This window comes from Trachurus japonicus, chromosome 12 (assembly GCF_045865225.1).
Source record: "Trachurus japonicus isolate A0001 chromosome 12, Traja_1.0".
Lineage (NCBI taxonomy): Eukaryota > Metazoa > Chordata > Actinopteri > Carangiformes > Carangidae > Trachurus > Trachurus japonicus.
Window position 1 is genome coordinate 23,565,697 of NC_140918.1, and position 15,113 is coordinate 23,580,809.

Below are 15,113 nucleotides of genomic sequence, written 5' to 3' on the forward strand. Positions count from 1 at the left end.
CACTTTCACGTCAAATGACACGGCCATCATGCAAACTGATTAATGGTGTATGATATTACCAATAGCAATATAGAAGAGCAGTTACATGGACAGAGATTTCCAGTATTGTACCATAGTTTTTGGAGCATTTCTGTAGGATAAAAATAGAAAAAAAAATAAAAAAAACAACAACACAAAGAAAACGTGGCTACACAGCAAATGTTTGTGTGGCATGAGAAGTGATTTCCAAATTTTGCAATTGTGTACCAGGAAGCCAGTGATTGCTGAGTTGACACAGCTGTCCAGCAGGACTCAGAGTCACACTGCTGTAGCCAATTCAAATGTGAATCCATGTTTGATATCTAACTTTTTCCACTAATGCTGCACCATGGCCTGTAAATGTTTTCATCATATAATTAAGGTAAATTAAAGTGGCCATAACCAACAGTAAGTTTAGACATGGGTATGGGTTTAGACACGGAAAATGTCTGTTCTCCTTCCACTGTAAGGATTTGGCTGAACTGATATGCTTTGGAATACACCTACAGTAGCACATTTCCATGCTCGCTAGACACCCCTATGCACACACCCACACCCACACCCACACCCACACCCACACCCACACCCACACACACACACACACACACACACACACACACACACACACACACACACACACACACACACACACACACACACACACACACACACACACACACACACACACACACACACACACACCCACACACACACACACACACACAGCTATGTTCTATATTGTTATTTTTGAATTACTTTTGTTTCTTGATTTTATAGTTTTAAATTTGCTTGTCTTGTTTATTGTTGTGGGCTTATATTCCTTGTTTTTATGAGGTGAGATTTCCTTTATAAACCCCCCCCGGGTTTGTTGTATTTTAGCTGTTTTGCTTGCTTGTAATATTGTGCAAATAAAAAAAACAGAAAGAAAAAACTACTTTTAAAAATGGATCTGAGAATAAAAAAAGAAAAATTAAATGATAAATATACATTTTTACATACTGTGCATGCCTGTGTTTATGCAATACCAATTAAAATCTGTCACTTTCTCATTCACTTGTAGTACTGGCAAGTGTGTCCAAAGGTGATGTTCTGACCCAGTAGTGTTCAGTAGTTATTACTACATTGTCGAATTAATACTCAGGACTCCCCAACCATCTTCAAAGCCAGCCTGTGAAGTGTGACTGTATAGTAAAGTACTACCTTTAAGGTATGGTTCCCACTACAAGGCCATACTTTACCACATACACATTCACTCACATTACCAGCCACTCTGTCATGGCTGGTAATGAACCAATTTTATATAATCAGAATATTTAAAATGTTGCACGTAAAATTCGTACAAATAAAAACACTTTCTTATAATGAAAAAAGAAAAAACTACAAACATCAAATAATATAGACACAATTACTGGCATTAGTTACTCGGCCAGACTTTTTTGAAGGTGACTCCTCCCCTAAACAACATCCGACCAGTGTGCACCAGTGTCTGTTGGCCTGTTTTTCTTGCTCTTGCACAACACATATTTAACCACCTTGTCACCACAGCGCTCCTCAAAACTTACTGTGGATTATATCAAAAACAAATTCCATCAAAAATCCATTATATTATATATTATATTATATTAGAATATAGACCCTTGTAATCTGAAATTTAATCTGTTGGTCTTTTTGTAGCTGTTTTTTCATACAACGATTAAAACCAAGAATGAGCTACACCACGTTCACCTCACATGACACTGCTGTTGCAAACTGATAAATGGTGTGAACTTGTGTCAGGACAACTGTTACAGAGGAGAGAGGGTCCCACGCCTTTAAATCAAAAGTATTCCAAAAGTAATGTAAGTGTCCAACTTTACAGGTGTGCCCACAATTCACTTTTAAATGGGCACACCTGTAAAGTTGTGTGGCCATATCTTACACAGTTGTCACACCATTACAGTGACAAAATCTGTTAAAAAACACAAACAGGTGTGTAAACACTGGTCAGAGTACTCAAAACCTCTGCAGCCGTTCCCACTACAGGACACATTACCATGATAACACACACATAACCGACTCGCAAGGTTAAAACAATACCTGCCACTCACGACTAGTAAATGAACCCATTTTGTATCATCATAATATTTTTTTCCAAATTATTGAACAACAAAAGAAACTTTCTTCAGTTTGTCCATGTGACCTAAACAGTTTCCAGTTCTTTGTGGTTGTTTTTTCACAACGGTGTTACAGTGTTAACATAACAGTTCCAAGGCAATTATTAAAGATCTGGAAATGCAGCTTGTAATGTTTCAAAGTCATACAACTGTTAAGAGGCTTCCAGGATGTGGTGCTAAGACACTCAGTTAGAGAAGTCTTTGAAAGTTGGTGCAGTCAAGCTGGAGCAATCCTGCGTGTTGGTTTTAGTCTGTATTTGCTGCACACCAAAACAATTAGGGCTTATGAGCAGAGGCTAGGGTGGATGCCACTATCGAAAACAAAAGGGGAAGACTAATGCATAAGCCACAGTCTTTGTGGGCTGTTGTTTTATGAAGAGGTAACGGAGAACTGTGGCGGAGGCTGTGAATTGGTTTGTTTGTGGTCCAAATGTTTTTGGACTGGGAGGAAGCCACAGAACCCAGAGAGAACCCACACACACCAACCATTAAAGATGCTCTTTAAACTGACTGAATATGTTTTGTATATTACTGTTGTATTGTACTGTATAGTTTCTCGTTGTAGAAAAACAATGTTTGAACAATATTTTTTGTTGAAATAGGACTCTTTAGTTCTTTGTAATAGGCTCAGGTTTTTGTAAAGGAGGTTAGACACAAGCAGTTTTAAAATAATCAGGGACAGAGAAATGTTCAACTGCATCATCAGATTCCATCACTCTGAATCAAGTAAATACTGTATATCCAAGAACGACTACATCTTGATCAGTGAAACGTGAATTCAGACTTGATTATAAGGATGATACAGCTACCACGCAAAGCTGTAGAAATACTGCCATTTTTTTTATTTACATTTCACAAGTTCACATCACATTTTACAGAAACTGAAAAATATTAACAGTCAGGGCAGTCATACTTTGTTACATGTAATCCAGAATTTCTGTCTCCATCTCATTTTCACTTCCCTCAGACGGCAGAAATTCGTCGTCATCGTCTTCTTCACCATCCTCCTCCTCCTCTTCCTCCTCCTCGTCGTCGTCCCCTTCTGTTAGTGAGTATTTTACACTTGTGCGTTTGCGCCGGCTTCTCCTGGGGGCGACTGGCAAAGCTACGGGGGAAAGATAACATCAGATTAGAGACCACTGGGTCTAACACGGTTAGATAACACAGTTTGTAAAGCAGTGTTTAACTGTCTAGTGGGTTTTTCATTAACTTTATTCACTTCCCACAGAAGAGAGTCAACACCACTGCCCCACTACTGAGACTGTGCAGTGAGAGGTGGAGCAGCAGGGAGCTTGTTTGTGGAAAGCTAAATAAATTCACCAATCGGTGTGTAATTGAACCGCACACCCCCCCCGACACACACACGCTCACACAGTGTCCTCACAGTGACTCATCCATTGTGATATTCCCTACCTGGTTTCTGTGCTCGGACGATCTTCTTGATCATGGCTGAAATCATGTCCCTCAGCTTGTCAGTGGTGCCCACAACACACCAGCCGTCCCGTTCGTTACAGACCTGCTCGCCATCGCCGGTCTGCTCCACCACCTGTCTGATGCTGGAAACACACAAACAGCTGCATTACCCCCAAACACTGGTGGAAAGTACGTCAGAAATGTTGACTCAACTACTGTGCAGTGAAAAGTACTTGATGTCAGTACTTTCATTTGGTCATACTTACCACAAAAGTATTTTACTCTTTAATGCATCGTTTTTATCTGATAACTCCAGTTACTGGTTACTTTGCTGATTCAGAAAAAATAACTTGATATTTATCCCTGGGGAAACATTTAGAAGTTACTCAGTGGGATGTCAGTTAACTAAAACTGAGTCTGACGTTAGCAACTGCAACTTCAGAGGCTGCTGTACACATTAAAGCATCAAACATACAGTACAGTACATTGTAAAACAACAGGGACAAACAACCATTTTTGTTACAATAATCTTTTATAATTTGATCGCTGATACTAGTACTATACTAACTAATGTGAATTGTTAAACATGGTGGGCTTGATATTCCTCTCCCTATATATATATATATATATATATATATATCAAATGCACTTTGTTTGTTCTTTTATTATTTTATTCTGTTATGTTTTATGGACATTTTGTGTCTTATACCAATTGTATATTTTATGTGTGTTTTGTACAGCACTTTGGTCCACTGGGTTTTTAAAGTGCTTTATAAATAAATTTGGTATGGTATGGTATGGTATGGTATATAGTGTACTTCATTTCTTTTTTTTCTTTTATTGCTGCATTTAACTTGTATTTTTACTAATGCAAATCACTTTATGACTAGTACTATATAAATAAATAAAAAGTTTATTTGTACTTTACTTGAATCCTGGTGTTCCTTATTATAAATTCAAGGCCTATAAAACCAAAACGAAGACCTGAGACACTAATTTAACTGTATTTAAGATGATTTATAGCGTCTTTTGAAAAGAAAATGAAAATATGAGACCCATCACACTGTAACGTACCTGTCCACATGCAAATCACAGAGCTGGTAAAACATCTGTCTGTGAGGAGGCAGCATGCCCTCTGTGAAAATGTAGTTAGACTCCTGTGGAGATGACACAGATTCAGCATTTCCTTCAGCAGGTATCAACATATCAAAACCTATTAGTACATTAGGACACACTGTAATAACACCTCACATAATGTGACCTTCACTGACCTTCAGCTGGTATGAAACCACGACAGGATCTCGACTGGAACTGGAACCCTCCTGAGCTGGAAGATCCATCACACTAGCTGGTAGTGGACCTGGAGAAAGAAACACAGCAGTTTTTACACCATGTGAAGATTATTGGGGAGTTGGTGCAGTTTGATTTAGTGCTGGACTGAACTTACTGGACTTACTTTCAGTTAATTTATGTGTAAATTAAAATAAACTGTTGAAGTGATCATGATAGTTCCGCTGCTCATTAACAAGCAGCAGATCCCCTCGCTGTTGGCGTCCTCTCAGGATGGACACAATATTTTAATTTTTGTCTTTCATTTCTCGACAAGTGAGAGAACCACAAAGTGCATCACTGCGTGACGATTTTTGTCTCCCTCTCCGAAATTTGGAACACAAAATAAAAACACATGCGAATAAAACGCAACGGATTCAGTGTGCATAACATTTTTTGTCGGATGACGGATACGAAAAACGCATGCGAAAAAAAACGGACTCAGTGTGCAAAGACCTTTAGACTGTATTTTAGAAGCAACTCCTGTGTACAACTGTGTTGTATGGATACCATCACTAAAAGAAGATAGACTCTGGTTAGTGAGAGAGCTGCTGTTCCTATAAATGGTCAAATTAATTTATTTACACTTCCAGATGGAACTGACCAAGTGCTTCAGTCAGATTTTGGGTGACATTATGTGAAACATGAGAAAACATTGTTATGTGAAATAATGTCTCTTCACTGTCTGGAGTGTTCGACGTGTGTGGAAGTAAAAAGCCGATTTGAATGCTGGTTGTCTGTACACATGGAGGACAAAGAGGAAAATCTAAATGTGGAAATCAAACCTCGAATGAATGAATTCAGGAAAATCAATCTGGCTGGCCTGTTGTGGGCCCCCATCTTAAATCCATGATTCTGAGTAAACTCACCTGCTTTGTTGAGTGTGATGGGCAGACTATAGTTAAGGGCGCTCCTCTTGGCTTTCACTGGCAAGTCAGATATTGAGTAACCTAAAAAGAGAGTTAATATCAGGCAAAGAGGACTTGGCTTTTGATTAAGACTCATAATAGCAACTAAATATTCTACAGTATCACCAAATACTAGTGTTACTGCTCGTAGCCCTCAGCCTCTCACCGTGCTTGGTGCTGCAGCGGATCCTGAAGTCCAGCAACTGGTATTTCCTGGACTCTGTGGTGGTTCGGGGGTCGTAGCCCAGCCTCACCCACAGACTCCTCCACGGCCCCGTCACCTACAAAAGTAAGACTCACATGTAAGTCCAATTTAGGAAAATGGGATTTTATTATTGACACACAGGTGACAGTGGAGACCAGTGAGTGAACTTTTAAAGGGATAGTTCAAAGTTTTGGAAAATTTGCCTATTGCCATAATCCCTATAGTCATAGTAGTAGGTTCATTACCTTTAATTATCGTTGCATGTTGTTTTGAGATCTGCAGGGCAGAGACACAGGCTGCTCAGCCAACACAATGGAGGTCAATGGTATGGTCCCCTGTCCCTCATCAAATACACAATCCAACAACTCCAAAACCACGCACCACACTATGAAATAATATAATATAAATAATGTAACATTACGGGACGGAGTTGTTTTTGAGGAAAATGCATAGCCAGGACTACATTCCAGACACGGCTGCCAAAATGTTGAACTATCCCTTTAACATCTACAGTTGTAGATCTGTGAGTGTAATAAAGCAACATCACACATCTGTTCAAGGAGATTAAAACATGTGGAAAAGCTACATTTTAGCCTTCTCCATAAATTAATTATCAAGCTAAAAAGAAAACATGCTGTGCAGATTGCAGCTTCAGTTCCACAAACCTTTGTAAACCTTTAACTACAGCCTGAGAGCAGCCGCGCGCTCTCAGCAGCGTTACCTGCAACTGAGGGCAGAGGAGATGACCGATAGTAACCTCTGTCTGTGTCCTTTATTCAGCTTCACTCAGCTGTATGCGGACACGTACATTTGGTTTTTCAGTCATATCATCATTGCAATACTGAACAGCAGTATTGCATATCACTAATTCTTCTTAATACAAATTAAAGAATTAATGGGTTTAAGGGGAATGACGCTTAAAAACTATGAAGCTTATGCAAAATGTAATGTAATGTAAATGTAACTGCAACTGTAAACAGTTTAATATTACAGCCTAACACTGATGACATCAATATCAGTTTACATTCTGATAACATCAATACAAAATGAACAGATTTCAGTTTGGACTTTTTGTCCTCACTGAGGCTGCAGATAGTATTTTCATTTAGGTTTCACCGTTTCAAAATACATCTGAATGACATCAGGGAAAATGCAACTGAACATCATTTATTCATTCTGCCCCCAAAATGCAACCTCCTTCTTTACCAGGCACAGTTTGTCTCCTCAGCTCACCATGTAGTAGGCGTAGACGGGCAGCAGCAGTTTGAGTTTATCAGGGTGGATGTTGATGTTGGCCTTGACCGCGTTCCGGGACCAGATGGGCCGTCTCTCAAACATCTAGGCACAAAACGTTTGGTCTGAGATAAGATTAAAGCTTGGAAACGGAAGGAGAGTCATGCATGTGTAATATTAAGCAACAGTTTCCAGCTTCACAGCCGATGCTATTTCTGGAGTGACAACGAGCTGACTTTGATTGGTTTGTGCTGCACTGATGAACAGAGTGACTGCTGGAAACAGCTTGATGGAAAAATAGCTGGAACAGAAGATTTCCAGTGCCTGAGAGGCGTTCAAATACATGCTCAAAAGTTGTGCAGAGCTGAGTGTGTTGTGCTCCCAGAAGCACACAGACCTGTCTCAGCTGTTCTTCAACCTCTTTGTCAGAATCCTTCTGGCAGAGCCGGTCCCAGTTGAGTCTGGCCGCCTCCAGACACGCACTGGGCACAGTGGGATCAGTGAAGGTGACAAAAATGGCGTTGTGGGGCCGACGAGCACGATTCAAACCGATAAAGTTCTTGTTCATGGTCACCTGCCTACAGAGAGGAATGGAGAGGAAACACAATAAATATATTCCTGACAAGCTGCAACAGCATCACAGAGAAATTAAAAATGGGTAACACTTTACAATAAGAGTCCCTTAATTAACATTAGTTAGTACATTATTAAGCATTAGCTAATATATAAACTAATGTGTTAATCAATGCTAAGTAATGCATACGTTGATATAACTAATTACATTATTCAACTTTTATTATTACTTAAGAATTTAACTAACTTTGAGTAGTAAACATTAATACATTAATTAATGTGTTTCCTAATCCTAAGTAATACATAATAATGATTGTTAAAGCAGAAGTAAGCGATCCGGTGGTTTTGGCTAACTTCCTGTCAGCCGATGGAGTTAGCAGTCCCCGCCCTCGTCCCTACGTCACCACATTCAGGCGCATCCCTTGGCTGCACACACAGAGAGGACCGCCCCTTTATGCCGTTCTCTCTCCTCATTGGATAAAGGTTGTAGGATACAAGGAAAGTTTTCTCCTCGGTTTACAGCAGAGCAGAGTGACTGACAGACCCGTGTTTCAGACCAAACACTCTATAGAAGTGATTGCTGTCGGAAGATATAACTATTTAAGACTTATATTAACACAAACATTCTGCATACTTCTGCTTTAATATATCTGTAAACAGTTAATTAATGCTTAATAATGTACTGACTAACATTAATTAAGGGACCCTTATTGTAAAGTGTTACCTAAAAGTGCAGTGAATACAGATCTGCTCTCAATTTTGGCCGAACAAGTTGAAAATCAAAAAGACAGTCAACTGACAAGTCATTAAGTTGATATGGTATATTTGTGCTGTTACTGACTGAGAAACATCAGGCCGGTAGAAATAATCCACAGGACTGTCGAGGCGGGAGAAGATGGCCGGGGGGATGAAGTACGGCATGGGCTGCTCAAAGAACTCCTGACTCTCCACTTTGCGAAGGATGATTTTGTCGTACAAAGACTGGTCCTTCCCTCCTTCAGAATGTACAGCGAGGCACTGGAAGTCAGCCAAGCCTGCAGAGGACGAAGATGAGTCGGACGTCTCTTTAACACACATTACATCACGGAAATTAATATTCTTTGTTTTGTGAATCAAATATCTTCATCTGACCTTGAAATTTATATGTCGTTCCTATGACTCCGACTATATCCATGTGGATCTCAACTTCCTTGGGGTCCTTTTTTCGCACCCGTCGTCGCACTCTTAGGAGGATGTTGCTGGACTGGAGGCGGTTGGCACACAGGGAGTGACAGAAGGGGTCCTGGGGTCTGTAACGCAGCTCAAGCCGCCGGTTTGGGTGAGCGAAGGCCTGTGATTTAAACACAGAGACAGAGGCTCAACATGATGGCAATCATTCAGTCCACAACAGCCAATAAGGTGACTGCAGTTAATTCACCTTATTCAAAATCAAACTGGTGCTAAGACCAGTGCTTAACTGTGTGGTGGAATACAAACTATACAACGTGGGGCTTTTGATGGCTCCTGGAGGTTTGGCTGGACTAAAAGCAAGTCTGAATCTTTTGCTGAGAACATATGTGATTGGAAACATATACAGTGCCTTGCAAAAGTATTCATACCGCTTGAACTTTTTCCATATTTTGTCACATTACAACCACAAACTTAAATGTAAAGTGGAAGGAAATGCTACACGGTGTTCAGGTTTTTTTTTTTTACAAAAAAGAAATCTGAAAAGTGTGGCATTCTATGTATTCAGCCCCCCTGAGTCAACACTTTGTTGAACCACCTTTCACTGCAGTTACAGCTGCAAGTCTTTTGGAATATATCTCTACCAGCTTTGCACACAATTTTTGCCCATTCTTCTTTGCAGAATAGCTCCACTTCAGTCAGATTGTATGCAGAGCGTCTGTGAACAGCAGTTTTCAAGTCTTGCCACAGATTCTCAGTAGTATTTAGGTCTGGGCCGTTCTAACACATGGATATGCTTTGATCCGAACCAGTCCATTGTATCTCTGGCTGTATGTTTAGGGTTAGACCATCATCCATCCCAGACTCAAGTCCTTTGCAAACAGCTTTTCCTCCAGGATCGCCCTGCTTCCCTGTCCCTGCTGAAGAAAAGCCTCCCCACAGCATGATGCTGCCACCACCATGTTTCACGGTGGATGGTGTGTTCAGGTTGATGTGCAGTGTCAGGCTTCCACCACAAATATCCTTTTGCATGTAAAAGAAAAGTTCAATTTTGGTCATTAATGTGTAAAAAAAAAAGTATAATTTTGCTTCCACTTCACAATTGTGCGCAACTTTGTGTCACTTTTGAATTTTGTTAGTGTTCTCTAGTGTTCCCTAGAGGTACAGTAGCATAAGGTGGTGTCTACAACCAACAGAAGTTGCTCAGGTTGTGCAGCTCATCCAAGATGGCACATCAATGCGGGCTGTGGCAAGAAGGTTTGCTGTGTCTGTCAGCACAGTGTCCAGAGCATGGAGGAGATACCAGGAGACAGGCCAGTACACCGGAGGATGTGGAGGGGGCCGTAGGAGGGCAACAAGCCAGCAGCAGGACCACTACCTCCTCCTCTGTGCAAGAAGGAACAGGAGGATCACTGCCAGAGCTCTGCAAAACAACCTCCAGCAGGCCACTAATGTGCATGTTTCTGCTCAAACTGTCAGAAACAGACTCCACGAGGGTGGTATGAGGGCCCGACGTCCACAAGTGGGGCCTGTTCTTCCAGCCCGACACCGTGCCAGAGAACACCAATATTGGCAGATTGGCCAGTGGTTCCCTGTGCTCTTCACAGATGAGAGCAGGTTCACACTGAGCACATGTGACAGATGTGACAGAGTCTGGAGACGCCGTGGAGAACGTTATGCTGCCGGCCTGCCTGCCCTCCCTTCCTATGAACCAGTGAACCAGTCTGCCATCCAGTCCTCCCATTCAGCTGGTCTGCCCTCCCCGCCTCCCTAGCCTACCAGAAGCTTCCTCCTTCAGCTGTTGTTAACATTTCCATGTTGCTCACATTCTGTGTTAGAAACTGTTTTCTTGTCTGTAACAACATCTATTGCACGTCGGCCCGTCCTGGGTGAGGGATCCCTCCTCCTTCTAATGCATGACAATGCCAGGCCTCATGTGGCTGAAGGGTGTCACCAGTTCCTCCATGATGAAGGTATTGATGCTATGGACTGGCCTGCCTGTTCCCCAGACCTGAATCCAATTGAGCACATCTGGGACATCACGTCTCGTTCCATCCACCAACACCACGTTGGACCGCCCCTTTATGCCGTTCTCTCTCCTCATTGGATAAAGGTTGTAGGATACAAGGAAAGTTTTCTCCTCGGTTTACAGCAGAGCAGAGTGACTGACAGACCCGTGTTTCAGACCAAACACTCTATAGAAGTGATTGCTGTCGGAAGATATAACTATTTAAGACTTATATTAACACAAACATTCTGCATACTTCTGCTTTAATATATCTGTAAACAGTTAATTAATGCTTAATAATGTACTGACTAACATTAATTAAGGGACCCTTATTGTAAAGTGTTACCTAAAAGTGCAGTGAATACAGATCTGCTCTCAATTTTGGCCGAACAAGTTGAAAATCAAAAAGACAGTCAACTGACAAGTCATTAAGTTGATATGGTATATTTGTGCTGTTACTGACTGAGAAACATCAGGCCGGTAGAAATAATCCACAGGACTGTCGAGGCGGGAGAAGATGGCCGGGGGGATGAAGTACGGCATGGGCTGCTCAAAGAACTCCTGACTCTCCACGTTGCACCACAGACTGTCCAGGAGTTGACTGATGCTTTAACCCAAGTCTGGCAGGCGATCCCTCAGGAGAACATCCTGCCTCATCAGAAGCATGGAGGTGTTGTAGGGAGGTCATACAGGCACGTGGAGGACACACACACACACACACACACACACACACACACACACACACACACACACACACACACACACACACACACACACACACACACACACACACACTACTGAGCCTCATTCGGACTTGTCTGGAGGAATTGTCGTTGACGTTGGAGCAGCCTGCAATGTGATTTTCCACTTTTATTTTGAGTATGGTTCTGAATCCAGACCTCCATGGGATAATGATTTTGATTAACATTGATCATTTTTACGTTATTTTGTTCTCAACGCACTCTACTACATAACGATTTTCAACTGCAATATTTAATCAATTCGAGATCTAAGATGTGTTGTTTAAGTGTTCCCTTTATTTTTTTTGAGCAGTGTATTTGTAACGACTTGCAACAATTCATTCTAGGTAGGAGAAAGCTATATGCGGGTGTGATTCGACTTCAGTGAAATACGTATTTATGAAAGCAATATTTGATTTTTGCTAAGAAAAAGCCGAATAAGTTACATACTGGGGCTGGGGCTTTAAGTTTGTGGTTATACGGTAGGCTACTGTGACAAAATGTGGAAAGTTCAAGGGGTAACGTTATGATACCTCTGCAAGGCACCGGATGAAGTCTAAATGAGACTTTAACGTTGTTTTGATACAGGCAGAGTTAGGTTAATAAAAGCCGGTCAGGTCCAGCTGTGTGTCTACTTACTTTGGAAACTCCTTGTTCACCCCCGAGAGTGTCCAGCATCTTGGGCAGACTGTTTACCACGGCGGGATACTCCACACACACCAGCCTCCGGCCCTGCACCAGCACGGTGGCAGAGCTGCCGGCCACAGGCTCACTGTCGGCCGGGCCGGAGAAAGTCAGTTCTTTCAGAGTAAAATCCAACTTTAACTCCTTTACTGCCGCCATGATGATTTTTCTTCACGTTATATTTCAGAAAACAACATTCAACACTTAATAACACTCTGCTAGTACACTCGTAGTTCGCGGTGAACCCATGATGCAGCGCGAGTCTGTGTCCTGTTGCAAAATATCACCGGGTAGAAATGCTGGTGCACACCTATGGTTCCGAGGGTAGGCTGTTTTTTTTTTTCTTTTCTTTTTTTTTTCTCAACAGCTTTATTTAAAAGAAGTTGACAAGTAGGAACAGTATACAATGAAAATGCAAAGAACATGTACCAGTGGTGATGTTCATTATACAACAAGGTTATACATATTACAAAGGTCTATGGTTTTAATAGCCTTTTCATTTGCTGATTTGGTGATTAGCTTAAAATAAAGTTCCATTTCTTTTTGAAAAACATAAAAGCAAGGGGTTTTCTTAGAAAATGTACTTTTATGAATATGAAATTTTGCAAAAAATAAAAACAGATTTACTAAAAAGTAAAAGTTTCCTTCTGTCTTGGGATAAGCCGAGGGTAGGCTGTTTGATAAAAGAAAACGAAATCAAATATTTACTATTTTCAATATCAATCAAAGCCTGGACTGAACAATTCACGTTTAACAAATAATAAATCAATCAATCTTCAAATCAATCTTCAAAGCGATTAAAGTGATAGGCTACAGTTAGTAAAATATTTCTTTTCCACTGCTATCATAGGCTATTTTTGTATATCATTTTAAAATATTACATTGTTTATCTGTTTTTACTGTTTTATATAATGCAAATAACGTTATATTTATAACTTTTCTTTAAAAAAAAAAAGTCACAATCAACTCGCTGAACAATATCATCCTAAAATCATAGTTGTTGCTGAACAACTTATGGCCACATGATGGCGCTGTGTGTCCAGACAAAATGTAGTTGATAAAGGACATTGGCTGTGGAAATAAAATCTTGGTACCATTAAAGTTGAATAAAAGTCAGTAACTGAATCTCTCTGAGTACACTTTCAAGACTTTATGTGATTCTGTCGATGTGTTGTAATTTTGTACATCAGTATGCAAAAAGCATCTTTGTGTTGTCAGAAGGAGACAGTCCTGTCCACTCCACTGTTTTCAGAAGGACCTTAGCAAAGAGGATTTGCGTGCAGTCCCTCCCAGAAACTGTCAACAGACTGTCATCCCCTCGGAGAAGAAAAAGGACTCTGAAAAAACAGATGTGTCTGTGTGTTTACCAAGTTATTTAAGATGCTGTTATATAGGCAATTACAGCCATAGTGTCAACACTGTTTGCTTTAATTCTAGTTTGTCTTCTTTTCCTATTCCTTTCAAGTAGTACAAAGCCTTACACTAGATTTGCACAATGTGGGCCTGTGGCTATTTCACTGTTTGAATCGTCTTCATTTGAGATGGGAGTAACCTAATAGGATTTTCTTTTATTGTAGCCTACTATTTTTTCAGAGCAATCTTGTATTCCAATGAAGTGTTTTTATTTCTCTTGTCAAAGGTGTCGGTGTGAAATTGCAGCTGGATGTGCAAAACGACAGTCTGCAGGAATGGTGCATTCATGTGATATTGTAGAGATGAGAAAAATAACTTCCTGAACTAGAGGTCAGCTCTTGAACAGGATACTGTTTTGTGTCTGACTCTGACCACTGCAACAAATTAATTATAACATGTTGGCTACACAGAATTTCATCCCTGTGTTCTCAGTAGGCTACAGCAGATTTGCAGTCAGTTCAGCAGTTAGTTCAAAGATGAAAAATCAGTGAGTAAAAGAGAAAAATCCCAAAATGTCTATTTCTCAGTGTAACTTTTTTTTTTAAATGTTGAAATATAAACATCAACGAAGTTAGTGCCCAGGTCTTTTTTTATGTGGCATTTCCACCTTTGAGTGCTGTTGGACATGTAACACCATGTGTAAAGTAAATAAGAGAGATTTTCCTTAAATTCAATATTCACTCCCTTTTAGCTGTTTCATTTGTCCCTGCAGACTCCTGAGGGAAACGCCTGTTCTTTCCAATGCCAATTTACTGGCTAAATGTCCATGTTGCTATTCAAAAGATATCTTTTCCTCTCATCATCGTTAATTCATATATCATTTTTTATTCTCAATTAAACTGAATCTCAGTTTGTTTTGTCAGATTTTCCACTCATTCTCCAAAATATGTCCACACTAAAAGTCTGTTCATATGTTCTTTTAATGATCTGTTTAAGGAAAATAAAAATATCAACAGGACAGAACTTTATCAATTTCATAAACAGTGACATTCAACCCGTTCAGGTCTATATAACAGTGTTTTAAAGCTCAGTGTTTTTGTGGGGGGGAAAGAGGGAGCAGAGGGCACTGACTGACAATCTGTTGTTTGCTGTGGTGAGGTGAAGATTTTGATCATATTTCTCTTTCTCTTCTCTCTTTCTTTGTACTGGGGTGTTGGTAGGCTACACAGAACGTCCGTCCAGCTCTTGGTTGGTGCTATCTCGGTGGAGGACCTGTCCGCTCCTCCCTGCCCGTCTGCTGGCCTGTTCCAGCCGTTACAGTGTGGGGAG

General features: G+C 40.6%; 1 protein-coding gene across 1 annotated transcript; it reads right to left on the reverse strand.

Moving 5' to 3' along the window:
• Window positions 1–2,994: 2,994 nt before the first annotated feature.
• On the reverse strand, window positions 2,995–12,714 carry gtf3c5 (general transcription factor IIIC, polypeptide 5). The gene is made up of 11 exons (XM_085793877.1): window positions 12,387–12,714; window positions 8,964–9,162; window positions 8,674–8,866; window positions 7,657–7,837; window positions 7,260–7,364; window positions 5,988–6,102; window positions 5,783–5,863; window positions 4,856–4,944; window positions 4,659–4,741; window positions 3,585–3,727; window positions 2,995–3,276 (listed from the first exon to the last, which is right to left on the reverse strand). Exons 1-11 carry the CDS (start codon window positions 12,588–12,590, stop codon window positions 3,089–3,091), a joined length of 1,581 nt encoding a protein of 526 aa, XP_085650003.1. The 5' UTR covers window positions 12,591–12,714; the 3' UTR covers window positions 2,995–3,088.
• Window positions 12,715–15,113: the final 2,399 nt, after the last annotated feature.

Bases quoted from the DNA above. Each gene is read 5' to 3' on its own strand.
- gtf3c5 (XM_085793877.1), bottom strand. From the start codon at position 12,590: ATGGCGGCAGTAAAGGAGTTAAAGTTGGATTTTACTCTGAAAGAACTG. The intron at 7,838-8,673 runs GTCAGTAACAGC...TCCTCTCTGTAG, and splicing joins TACCGGCCTGATGTTTCTCA to GCAGGTGACCATGAACAAGA. The intron at 4,945-5,782 runs GTGAGTTTACTC...TTCTTTCTCCAG, and splicing joins CATCACACTCAACAAAGCAG to GTCCACTACCAGCTAGTGTG.